Source organism: Colias eurytheme, chromosome 25, assembly GCF_061535395.1.
Source record: "Colias eurytheme isolate Ceu_HAF_F1 chromosome 25, ilColEury1 Martin Lab GWU primary, whole genome shotgun sequence".
Taxonomy (NCBI): domain Eukaryota; kingdom Metazoa; phylum Arthropoda; class Insecta; order Lepidoptera; family Pieridae; genus Colias; species Colias eurytheme.
The window spans coordinates 5,156,587-5,170,519 of NC_143004.1; the positions used below are offsets into that span (position 1 = coordinate 5,156,587).

The 13,933-nt window shown below is 33.3% G+C and overlaps 1 protein-coding gene across 1 annotated transcript; it reads left to right on the forward strand.

Annotated features, from left to right (window-relative positions):
• The first annotated feature begins 4,583 nt into the window (after positions 1–4,583).
• On the forward strand, positions 4,584–13,038 carry Fen1 (Flap structure-specific endonuclease 1). The gene is made up of 8 exons (XM_090116207.1): positions 4,584–4,756; positions 4,841–4,906; positions 5,100–5,303; positions 5,691–5,836; positions 6,304–6,471; positions 11,285–11,503; positions 11,858–12,007; positions 12,545–13,038. Exons 1-8 carry the CDS (start codon positions 4,675–4,677, stop codon positions 12,650–12,652), a joined length of 1,143 nt encoding a protein of 380 aa, XP_089972333.1. The 5' UTR covers positions 4,584–4,674; the 3' UTR covers positions 12,653–13,038.
• The last annotated feature ends 895 nt before the right edge of the window (positions 13,039–13,933 follow it).

A 13,933-nucleotide genomic window follows, 5' to 3' on the forward strand; every position in this document is an offset into this window, starting at 1 on the left:
CAGCTGTCAAACCTTTTTTCCATATTTATTCATTATTTAGGACGTGTTGTTCGGTATAAAGAGTGCAAAAATGATAGCAGACGAAATAATATCAGCAATGAAGGCATTTCATACCGTCGGTAAGTCTTATTTTAATTTATTTTAATTATATTTTATATTATAACTTCGCTTGTCGTAATTTGTCAAAATTGTATACAAATATCTAGTCAAAATGAACCTTAATCCATAAGAAATTAGTACTATTATAGATTGAACAGCAAACAAGACTTTCTGGAATATTATTGCAATAAACAAACGAATGTCGCTTTAGTGATGCTTGTGGTGCATATCGACAGTATCGATACTTTAGAAAAGACAAACATTATAAATATTAAATTTTATTTTATTTTTCCTTAGCTTTCATTTGTCTAATTTATTTATAGATTTCCCAAAGAGGCTAATTTAAAAGAGAAATGGATAAATGCAACGTGACGAGTTAACTGGATGCCGAACAGTACTAAGCGGTCTAACAAAGGCCACCGATACATCAAACCTACAGCAGTTCCAAGATTTAAAATAATGCATATTATCTGTTTGTATTTTGTAAATATAGATTTATACTATTCTATTCCGTTTTTTATTAAATAATAATAATATAAAAAGACGTACTTAGTAGTAATAAACATACTCCAAAATGTGACGCATTATACTATACTCATATAAAAGAAAGAAAAAAAAATACACAAAAAATATTTATTTGTGAATTATCGATAACACGGCTGACATCCCTCAGAGCATAGCATCAGATAAATATCAAGTTAATGTCATTAATGTTGAGTGACACAAATTTCAACCTTATCTCTATGTGTTGCGTTTCAAATTTATATCTAACGAAAACTAACGCCCTCTGTTGTGGAGTAGCTGAATGTTTTCGAATTTGGAATTTCTGTGCAATGAGAAACAAAACAGCTAATATACCTAGGGATGTTATACTAAAATAAACCGTAACATGGTGCGTTAGGGTACATATTGAAATGCTGAATTTATAACCTAAGTCAGTTTTTACTCAAATTAAGCTGTCCAATCAAAGGCATAGTTTACTTGTAGTGTACTGTATAACTATCGGTTTAAATGTGTGGGTTTGGCGACACTGGTTTTCATACTAATTAGACATTACAGCACTTCTATATGTTTTTACTGTTCTGTGTTCTATAGTTTTCGAATATATAAAAAGTGTTATTTTTTTTCATTTTCGTTATTTGCTAGGTATGTTTAAATTTTAAATTTTCTTTAATGGTCTATGGTCTCTGTGGTGATAAATGTCATTATAAAAAAAAATATATGGACTCTTTCATAAACAACACTGTTGCTAGGCAACGGTTCTTGACGATAGATAGACGAATAAAAAAACTAGTTATAAGAATTTTATAGATTAAAAATGTAATTTCGAATGTGCCAAATATAAAAGGCTATGTGTAATTTGACAAATAAAAATAAAGCTATAAGAAAATATAATTTGATCATAATATTGTAAAAATGTATTCAGTGTTATATGTAATTTGTAAAATAAGATAAAATTTATTGTTTTTGTTACATTTCGGACGGACTCCATTATAGAGCAGGGTGTATATTATTAGAGCGTAAGAAAAATGGAAGGGTATGTTTTGTATTATGAAGCGATGCCAAACAAAATTAGACGTTAATTACTTATAGATAAGGTGATAAATACTGTTTCGTTTATAAGTAGAATTTTGTGTTTATGTAGTATTTAATATTTTGTGTTTACGGGCTGGTCTTGTTTTTGTATATATTAGAAAAACAGTGAAAGTATAGATTTTAGCCATTACTCTTTTATAATTATTATTTATTTAGAAATGTAGACATGAATTTAAAATAAATTGCATATTAGTTCTTTGTTGATAATTTTTTATGCTTGAATGATAATTACTTATCTGAATAATATTGTATAAACTATTCAATACCAAAGTATTATTGGAATAACGAAGTTCTTGTAATTTACTAAAGATCGATAATTTTTATATACATTGAATTCAAGTCGAAATTTGAGGTAGCTGTTTATTTGAAATAAGTCAATTTACAATACTGCTCAATAATTTTCAACTATTAGTATTATTCACGATTTAAAATCGAATCGAATATAATTAATTTGTAATATTTATGTAACTAATATACATTATTAATAGGACGTAACATCTTGGTCTCTTTTTTTCTTACGTGAATTCATTTGAAACGAAAGAGACAAAAAACTTTTTCTCGACTACTTTTGTTGAGAATTACAATTTTCCAAAGAAATGTCTAATATAACTTACAGTACTTACATATTTAGATGTTTTATATTATTGTGCTCAAAGTGTTTGTAATTTAATGTGATAGATCAGTTATAAGTACATATGTAGTTATTCAACTGGCTTACTCTATTTTTCTTACTCAATTTCTACTAGTACATAAAGTAAATGCCGTTTTCCTTGAAATTATTTTCATCAATATATAAACTGATTTTTAATATAACCCGTGCCTATAAAAGTGTAAATTTTTGCCATAAGTTTCTCTCATTCATACATTGGTGATAGATATATTATGCTATCTCGCTCGCGCTATAGCGACTCTCATGTATAATATTTCATTATTGGCACGAGTTATATATAAAATCTTAATCTATTTTTCTTCAACTTTAATTCCTATTTTCTAAATGTAGTTTTACTAGGTAAGCCTATTTAGTATAATGACAAATATATGCTTCAATGTTAGTGGTAAATTGTACAAATTTCGACCTCTAAAGCACTATTTTCTTATAAAATACAATATTTATTGTACAGGGTGTCTCAGCGCCGATTTTAAACTTTGAAAATTTGTATAAAAAAAACAAATTGTATTCATAATATTTTTACTGTAGTAAATTAAAGTGTATTAGTGCGGATTTTATGTACAGAATATAACACCGTCAAGATGTCTTCCATCATGGTGAATGCACTCTTCAAATCGGACACGCAAATTTGCCGAGATGGGCCGAAGGATGTCCGCTGAAATGGCTCTCACTTCTGTCGTTATTTTAGTCTTCAACTGCTCCAAATTTTTAAGATGGGTATCAAAAACTCTTGCTTTGAGACAACCCCATAAAAAAAAGTCAGCGGGGGTTAAATCGGGAGATCTGGGTGGCCACAATATGTCTCCAGAGCGGCTTATGAATTTTCCCGGAAATGACGTATTTAGTGCGTCCCTAGCAGTGTTGGCTGTGGCCCCATCTTGCTGAAACCATACATCAGACTTGTCAATATCCTCTTCTTGCAGCTGAGGTACAAAAAAGTTACCGATGGTGGCTTAAAGAGGCAGCATGATGTCTAAGTGAGCGTCTTGGATGTTCCGTGACCGCAGCGGCGACGCGGTCGATGTGTTCAATCGATCGCACAGGGCTATTTCGTGGTCCAATTGAATGATTTAGTAAACATTCTGTCGCTCTAAACTTCTCTCCTCACGACTTAATTAATTGAGTACTCGGGGCATCACTCAAACGGTGGATTTCATAGCGACTACAAATTTACACCGTTTTTCACTCAACGAAAACGTATTGCATAAATACGCTTCTACTGCGTACGCGCGGTGTGTACCAGACCACTGCGCCATGGCCACAAAAAAATCCGCACTCGTCACCTATCGAACGCTACCACTCCCCTCCAGCTAACCCCGCAGGTTGCCGAGAAATTCGTGTTTAAAGTTTAAAATCGGCGCTGAGACACCCTATATTTTTTTAAGAAGCAGTGGTTTAGAATTTAGCTGCCAAATTGTAACCAAAAACAAAACTTATTTTTATATTTTGTAGGTAATTGGTGACAAATTGTTTATTTTAGTTCATGTTATAAATGTATTTTGCCGTCCTTTCCTATAACTGTTGTATAGTCTGTTGTAATCGATGATATTAAAGGAGAATAAATAACAGCACTTGTTTTATTTTGATTTGTATTTCTCATGGATATAGAAAATTAACTTCGTCTTGTGAAAAAAATTACCCAATATCACAATATTTTCTTGTTTTAAACTGAATAGGGAAATACATATAAGTAAATACACTATTTCTGCTTAATCTTGATGCAATAAAAATTTAATTATTCAATAAAGTTTACAAATTATAAATCGCATTTCTATCACAGAGAAGCGGATTTGCTGGTTTTTTTTTTCCTGACCGATTTTTTTTTTCATTTTAACTTTAATAATACATTCTAATTTCAAAGTTTAATGTTCTCATTTTATTTTTATTTTTTTTTAATAATTTATTCATAACCATGGATACAAGTCCTTCAGTCGCAATCTTAAAGTATAATGTTCTCATTCTAGAACATTATTGCAATGCAAAGAAATACAATCTAAATAAAATACCATACTAATTAAGTTAAACAACATTTTGAATTTTCACGCTGCATTCTGAAATGGTAAAATTATACATAAACCAATAATTTATAACAACTTTAGAGAAGATATAAAATTAACTTTAAAAAGACTGTGACCAAAACCCTTGCCTCCAATACGACAAATCTGACAAATATCCTATGTCAAAATTTGTCACCTCTCAATTTTCCCGCCACAATTTATAACGTCAATTCAACAAAGGCATGGGAAGCCGTATTTTTCTGTTTTTAAAAAGAAATTTATGATACAGTGTTAATATTATTCGGAATCAAGATGGGTATTATAGGTTTATCTAAATTAATTGCGGATATCGCACCTCAAGCTGTTAAAGAAATGGAAATTAAGAATTACTTCGGTATGTACAAGACCAAAAAGAGATACCCCATGTAAACGTTTGTGTAAAAGTATATGAAATTTAATTCAAATTGAAATATTTCAGGTCGTAAAGTAGCTATTGATGCATCTATGAGTTTATATCAGTTTTTAATAGCAGTAAGGAGTGAAGGTGAGTGTGTAAATTTTGTTCTAGTTCTTAAACGTATTTTTGTCTTTCATATTGTTGTTGTTGTATATTATTCCTTATCGGGTTTTTAAATTACAAGTAGAAGAGTATCTTAACTTCAATTATTTTAATTTTGGAAGGACCTATTTGTATTGTATAAAGTTCATGAAGTTTTAATGACAATATGATTTTACAGGAGCTCAACTAACATCTGTGGATGGTGAGACAACATCACATTTGATGGGAACCTTCTACAGAACCATCAGGCTGGTAGAGAATGGCATCAAACCTGTGTATGTATTTGACGGCAAGCCACCAGAAATGAAGTCACATCAGTTGAACAAACGAGCTGAAAGGCGGGAGGAGGCGGAGAAGGAACTGCAAAAGGCTACTGAAGCTGGTAATTGTTATCTTAAATAATTCAAAGAAATTTCACTTATAATAATTGTTTCTTTAGTAACAGTGTAGGATTACCTACACTGTTATCGCTTCATACCATTTTAATGAAGAAATATTCAAAGAATCTTAATAGATTCTTTGAATATTACTTCATTTGATAATTAGCAATCCTGGTTATAATGTACACACATGGCACACCTTTGCATGTGCTTATAATATTTTTATTGCATTAACTTTTTAAAACCAATGAATGTATAAATGTGTGTTGTGTGTATTTTGTCTACACTATACAGTGTCTTTGTAGAATTAAGTTAATTGAATTATCCTGTTTTATCAATAAAGTTTTTCAACATGCATACAATATTTATTATCTTGTCCATTCTTTCAGGTGACCAAGCATCCATGGAGAAATTCAACCGAAGACTGGTAAAGGTGACAAAGCAGCATGGCGAGGAAGCTCGGGAACTTTTGAAGCTCATGGGAGTGCCTGTTGTGGAGGCACCTTGTGAGGCTGAGGCACAGTGTGCGGCCATGGTTTGTTTATTTTTATTTAGAAGTTCATTTAGGCAAATATTTATTTCTGAACAATAAAAAACACAAACTAAATTAAAAAAATATATAGTACCTAATGAAAAGTAGTACAGAGAGATTAAAGACTTTTTAACGGATTTTAAACGCAATTTATTCACCTCATGTGGTCACGGAGAGACTGTCTCCCATGCTTACTGTAAAGTTTTCGAAACGTCGGGAAAATAATATAATGAATAAATTGCGTTTAAAATCCGTTAAAAAGTCTTTAATTTCTAAGTACAAAAAGATTATTTCAAACTTATTTATGAATCTATAGGCCTTTGAAGTGAGTCTCCTTTGTATAGTTCTTTTTATATATTATGTCTGTTTTGAATTTTCATAGTATTTTTTTTAATAATATGAATTAATATTTCCTATTTACATAACTTCTATACCATCATAAAAATAGAAAATACAAAAACAATTTCCAGGTAAAAGCCGGCAAAGTATATGCGGTAGCTACAGAGGATATGGACGCATTGACCTTTGGTTCCAATGTATTATTGCGACACCTGACTTTTTCTGAAGCTCGAAAAATGCCCGTCCAGGAGTTCCACCTTGATCAAGTGTTGAGTGGCTTGGAGTTGAATCATAATGAGGTATGCAGTATCATTTCTTAAGTAAATTCTTCAGAATAAATAGGTGGACATTAGGATGTTAAACAATTATTAATATTAATAATAATTTATTTTTAATCTGCCCTAGCAGATTAAAAATAAATTGTTTCTATCAGTCTTATTATTTTTTCCAATATAACATTAAAATGTAAAAGGTTGCTTATTATATTGAAATTATTTAAATACAACAACAAATTATATATTAATATACATTTAAGATTAATGTAATAATAAATATTACTTCAATGAAGATAGAAATTTAAGATGTAAGATCAAAAAGTGCTGTAAACTAAGAGCGAGCGCCCACGAGCAACTTTGTCTCCGCAACAATTTTGTCTCCGCAACTATTTTGTCTCTCCAGCCATGGGCTAGTATGAAAGTGCGCGTACGTAGCGACGCAACTCCCGGGAGACTTTTTTGTCCGCGGGTTCGGAGACAAGCCCGCGACGCAACTGTCGCCCTATCTATTGGTTTCAATGCAAGTGCGCGCACGGCGACAAAAATGTTGCCAGGCGACGGCCGCCGGCCAGTTGCCGCGTAACCGGCGTAGCGATAATACCTATTTATGTCAACGTATTTATTCTCGTACACTGTAGTTTTAACCGACTTAAAAAAAAGGAGGAGGTTATCAATTCGGCCGGTATATTTTTTTATGTATGGACACCGATTACTCCGAGGTTTCTGAACCGGTTTACGTGATTCTTTTTTTTTTTGATGCGGAATGGTGTGGAATTGGTCCCATAAATTTTATTCGGATAAGCCCAGTAGTTTTTATTTTATGAGCATTTTCGTCTGGTCTCGATGACTTAATTGAAATGTAGCAAGTAACTTTGATTCATTTCCAGGTAACCGATTGAGCTGAAATTTTGTATACGTATGTAAATTGGATAGCGATGAAACATTATTATGACATAGCGCTGATTTGATGATGGAATCGGAAGGTGGCCATAGGAACTTAGTAATATATTGACTCAACTTTATCGAGTTTGGGCTCGTTTGATTCGTGTTGAAAAATAAACTAAAAAGTATTAAATAAAAATAACTTCGTTAAAAACAACCTACTTCAAAAACGGAAAAGTAAAAAATAAAAAAGGTTTGATATTAATCATTACTACATATTATTTAGATGTGTTATTTACTAATAAGGTTTGATGTCGGTGCACGGGCTTAATACTAAGTGCTTAGTGCTTGGCACCAACTTCAAACCTATTTAATAAATAACACATCTAAATAATATTGTTTTTAATGAAGTTATTTTTATTATTAGTAGTTTTTCTGTCTATAGTAGAGCCATTTTAATAGGCATCATAGACAGTTCAACAAAATTCAGCAACGTAATCTAGTAACGACGCCATAGAAAAATATGTTATTTCGTTTTACTTAACTTTTTTCAATTACGATTACATATCTATACTAATATTATATGTATAAAGAGGAAATGTATGTATGGTTTTCAGTTTTCACGCATAAACTACTGAATCGATTACAATGAAATTTAGCACACATATAGAGGGTAACTTGGATTAGCACATAGGATAGGTTTTATCCCGGAAATCCCACGGGAATGGGAACTATGCGGGACAAGAGCACAGACCACAACCGTCTCTTCGAAATTCATGTTGATAAATGCAGAAAATTTTAAAGAAAAAGTTGCGTTGCTGTCGCTTTCGTGTGCGCATCGTTCAAAACTTTGCGAGGAGACAGCGACAGAGACAAAATAGTTGCCGGGCAACTAAGTTGCTCGTGGGCGCTCGCTCTTAGGCGACATTTCCGCTCTTATTTGTCTTATAGACCGGGAGATACTGACACAAAATTTCGAGTCATTTGTAGCAGGATGGCGGTTCTACAGGGTTCTTAGTACGCAATGACAAAAAGAAAAATGATGGTGTGAACGCTGGTACCGGCGGCTTAGTCGCGTGGGCGTTAGTCGAACTCGTCGGAAAATAGCGAAAGTCAAACGATTTGTAACAGTATGGCACTTATTTTTCCTGGAAGTTTGAGGATCAAAGAATATAAATACAAAATTTCAAAGATCTAGGTGTTGGAAATCTTCACTTATATAAATGAATACTAAATTAATTTTTCAAGTATGACAGCACTTTTTCCCCCTACTAGAAGTATGGCAAATATAATAATGGTCACATTTTATCAAATACTCTCCAAAAATCCAAATGCAATACTGGTACAAAAAGTTTGGCGAAATAAATTTTTTTTGCAGATTTTCGGCGGTATGGCGACCATTTGGAATCGTCCGAAAAGTATGGCATGGCGATTTTCGTAAATGGCTGCACGACGATGGTTACCTGTGCAAAAGTTAGCCTGGTACAAATGGTTGAATAATTGTTTTATTTAAATCAACATATTCGCGTCGGTATGGCGGGCTGTAAGTCACACCGGAAAAGTATGGCATGACACTACCGCCTACTTCTTTTTTATGGGCTATCGGTAAATACTAAAATTTTTGTGTTACAAATCGTTTGACTTTCGCTATTTTTCCGACGAGTTCGGCTAACGCCCACGCGACTAAACCACCGATACCAGCGATCACACCATCATTTTTCTTTTTATCATTGCGTACTAAGACCCCTGTAGAACCGCCATCCTGTTACAAATGACTCGAAATTTTGTGTCAGTATCTCCCGGTCTATTAGGGCGCGTTCCCACCGGGTCGTGACGACAGATAATCGTGTAGTTTTAAGTGTCGTGGCTTATATGTTTAAATGGGGGTGTTCACATTTAGAACGACACAATTTACTGTCGTCTACGACAGTTTTTGCAGTGACGTCACTTTGTCGTGACAGTGGGAACGGCAAGCACGACAGTCGTAAAACGATAAAAAATCGTGGACGGCAACTCTATGTAGACGAACACGTGTTTTCCCTTGCCTCTCGCACCCGCGCGCCCCTCGCGTCTGTACTCGGTTTGCTTTTCCCAACCCAAGCGAACGCAGAGGCGACTAGATTTGTAGCTTGCTGATGATGCGAGCGATCTGAGCGATCCAATGGGAACAGCTAGATACGACAGTCGCTAAACGATAAAAAATGTTGATGACAAACAATCGTTATATTGGGAACAGGTAGAGACTACAGTCGTCGAACGATAAATTAGTCGTTACGACATAGTGGGAACGCGCCCTTAGCTTAACCCTTAACACGGCAAGCCTTTAAATAATGTACCCAGATATGACCTGAATTGGTTTTAGTGATAGTTATTGAATAAAAAATACTATAGTAGAGAAAAAAATAAAACAAATTTTCTGTAAGTAGGTTTTTCAGGATGTCCGTTAAAACGGCCTTTGCCAAGAACCCCACATTCATTGCTGTCTCAAAAAACGGACAACGCTGTCATACAGCTCATAAAATAAGAATGAGAAAAAAAAATATCCACATAAAATAACACAATTGAAAGCAATTTCAAGTAGCATTTTATTGTTTTATTGTAACACAGTATTTTCACTATCTATCATAACAAAAAATTCTTCAATTTAAACTGAATACCTAACAAATGATAATTGAGCCCTCTCAAGCTCAATCACACTATTTAGTTGTGTGAAATGTTAAATAACATTTCTTATTTCGTGTCAAGCAACCTTTGGTTTCATTTAATACAAATAATAATGTTTTTTCTAAATTTGAAGTGATATTTGGCCGATGATTAGGACATCTAGACAAAATGCATGTGGAGGCCAAGGAACTACTGGTTTTATTATAGACCCAATAGATTTAACTTATCTTGGATTATTTTCGTCATTTTGAACTTAATTAAAATTGATGCTACAAATAATTAGTCTCTAAAGCAAGAAAAACCTATAAAAGTTATATTTTATTAAAGTACGAATCATGGCAACGTCCGTTTTTTGGGACATGCCAAATGGTTCTTATTTACCTGTATCTACGGCACTGTCCCAAAAAACGGACCAGCTATATTTCGAATATTTTGTCATAGAATTATTTCAATATTTCATAATCTTTAGAGCAAAAACAACAGTTTATCTCACCTGAAAGTATAATCAATAGAAATCAAGCATGGAAACTATTTCATTAAAGCTATTATTGACCAGAAACACAAACCATCACTAATTCCGGGAATCCCTAAATTCAACAGTCACCTAGCACACGAATCAAATGTTTTCTATAATTGGCATGTAGGAGAAAAATAAAGGATTGTTATCGTACTTTCTCCGACGTAGTCAATTTTCTAGATTTTTTGGAACGTTAAAGATTTACACGGCAATAAGTACATGTACTAAAAAAGTGACAGAAAAGCTTTAAGGGTTAATGATATTATGTAGCCTTTTTCACTAAATGGACTAACATTGAAACAATTTTGCACATCGGACACAAAGTTCCTAAAATAATTTCATCCCTAGGATTAAATAAATAAATAAATACACTTTATTCAGCACCAAGTAAATACATATAAAAAAAAAGAAATAGAGCAGTGTAGAGCATTCCAAAGAAGTATTGACTGTATATGGAAGGATTTGTGGTAGAATTTAGATTTATAAGATTATCCCTTCAAACAAACTCTCCAGTTATATAATATTACTAGATTTCCGCCCGCGGCTTCGCCCGCGTTTGCAAAGGAAAACCCGCATAGTTCCCGTTCCCGTGGGATTTCCGGGATAAAAACTATCCTATGTGTTAATCCAAGTTACCCTCTATATGTGTGCTTAATTTCATTGTAATCGGTTCAGTAGTATTTGCGTGAAAGAGTAACAAACATCCATACATACAAACTTTCGCCTTTATAATAGTATTAAGATTACTTATAGCTAAAAATACTTAATCCGCAGTTCATAGATCTCTGCATACTCCTCGGCTGTGACTACTGCGGTTCGATCCGCGGCATCGGCCCCAAACGAGCGATAGAACTAATACGACAACACCGCACTTTGGAACAAGTGCTCCATAATATAGACACTAAGAAGTATGTGCCGCCTGAAGATTGGGACTTTAGTAACGCGAGGAGACTGTTTCTCGAACCTGAGGTTAAGGATGCTGGGGAGATTGAGGTAAGTTAGTAGTATTTTAAAAGCTTTAGAAATCTATATTTATAGTGTTGAACTAAAATAGGTTCTAATTGTAATATGCATATATTGAAATTCTCATTAAAAACTCCATATATGGATTTTGATACAAGTAATTGAAAAGAATCACATTGTTGAATATTTCTTACGATTTTTCAAAAAATAAAAATTAACACACAAAAAATAATAATTGTTGTTCAAAATACTCCAACTTAGAAAATACCGTAAATGAGTTGTTAGTAAATAAATAACTAAAATATATCACCATCTCTAAGTTATCCATCTATCCCAGTATAGATATCTAAGCATTACATAAAATTGATCTAATAAATGTTATAGTTAAAATGGACAGACCCAGATGAAGATGGTCTGGTAAAGTTCCTGTGTGGAGACAAGCAGTTCAATGAAGACAGAGTGAGGAATGGCGCTAAAAAACTACTTAAAGCTCGCTCCGGGACTACACAGGGAAGACTTGATGGGTTCTTTAAGGTAATTTTTTATTTTTTTATTTTTACATACATAGTAGATTGTAATATTTGTTTTGAAGTGGAACTTCTCTAGGTGCTTGCGAGTAAAATTTTAAGGTCGCAATACTGTCACGTAATGGAGTAAAGCAATGATAATGGTATCTTTGAATCTTGCCGAACAAGTTTCACTTCGTGACACGTGTGCTCGGTACGCACGGTCTTTTTTGCTATGTTGTAATTTGTGTAAAAAATGCTTTTAGAAGAAGAAAAAAACCGCACTCAGTCTGAAAACTATATAATATTTAATGTATTGATCATGTAGATTAATAACGTAACAATTGAAAAAAAAGAGCGTGTGTGCCGAGCACACGTGTCAGAAGTGAAACTTATAACAAAATCGCTGCCTTACTCCATGATGTAACGGTATTGCCATAACGAAACCTTACGCAAACAAAAATACATACTTTATTGTGCTCCAAAAGTAGAAAAAACTAAACCACATACATACACATACAATTTTTGATTTTTCTATAAATAATATAAATTATTATTTTTACAGGTATTATCAACAACACCGAATCCAAAACGTAAAGCAGAAGAAGACAAAAAGAACGCAAACAAGAAAGCAAAAACTGGCGGCGGTAGGGGAAGGGGAAGAGCGAAATAAATAATATAATTATTATCTTTTAATTTTTCCAAGGACTGCATTATTAGTGTATCTTTGGGCTGGTTCCTACAGGCTACAATATAAAACTGACCAAAATATTTAATATAAGCATGCCTTTTTTGTCTAATAAAAACGTAAAAAGTGTCATGACAAAGCTTTTGTTCTTCTATACCCCAGTTCCATTTAATGACGAAGAAACCGTAAAATTACGCAAAGATGAAGATAATTGAAATACAATCATTGTTTGAGTCAGCATCTTTAATATATTATTGTGTGATTTCTGATTGACTATAAAGTGTATGTAAAAAGCTATTTGACTGAAATTACTGGCACTTAAGATTATTTGTATTGATATTTCTGTTAATCTGTAAAAATCTGATACAAAATAAATACATTCTTTAATTGTAAACTGCTTTTTATTTATCCCTATCCATTCCCTGACTCAATCTCTAACACAATAGAGTGATGTGTTCACAAACGACTTTCCAAGTGGAAATACTTCCGATGGCTACACCGGGTGTAAGTCGTTAAGTGCACAGTGCACAACTGATTATTCCGTAAACTTAACTACGAAATGCGTTGCACCAGAGTATTTTTAATTTTTATGCATAGTTGAAGTTATCAGACTCAATCAAGACCACAAGACTCAATAGTCTTTTGTATTTGACGTTTCTAACAGTTAATAATTGTTAAATGGCTCAACTCATATTAATTATGAGCCACTAAGTTATGCTTACCTTACCTGCTCATTGGTCTTCCTACAAACCAAAGTAAGAAGTAACACCATCTCATTAGATCATAATATCCACAAAGAACGAATTTACTGCGTAACGTATAGCACGAATACAGAATTCGCACGTACATCGGCTACACTTCGCCAGTCATCCTTCGCATCAGCATCGGCGCATTTAGTCGAGACGCTACGGGTACAGGCTCTCTCTCTCTCTTAAATTTAAACACATATTCCTATGTCTTGAACTGAATGATTGGTAAATCTTCAAATGCTTGACGCGTTACGTACGTTCTTTCTGGACGCAACGGTCGCGTGTGTTATATACGCAAGCGTGTGTCGAGACAATCTCGATCTTTTCGACAAGGCCGTTAGTCGTCGTTTTCATCGTAGTTACAATATAGTCATTTACTCTGTTTCGTAAACTTTTTCCTGAGGGAAAGTATCATGAACAATGATCTTATGTGGATTTTCGATGAATGATGACATTATTATGTACATGTATGATGTCATATTTATGTCCGATTATGTGATTGTATTATTTAAGAGTT

Coding starts and splice junctions, on each gene's coding strand:
- Fen1 (XM_090116207.1), top strand. CDS start 4,675: ATGGGTATTATAGGTTTATCTAAATTAATTGCGGATATCGCACCTCAA. Junction 5,304..5,690: donor GCAAAAGGCTACTGAAGCTG/GTAATTGTTATC, acceptor CCATTCTTTCAG/GTGACCAAGCATCCATGGAG. Junction 6,472..11,284: donor TGGAGTTGAATCATAATGAG/GTATGCAGTATC, acceptor CTTAATCCGCAG/TTCATAGATCTCTGCATACT.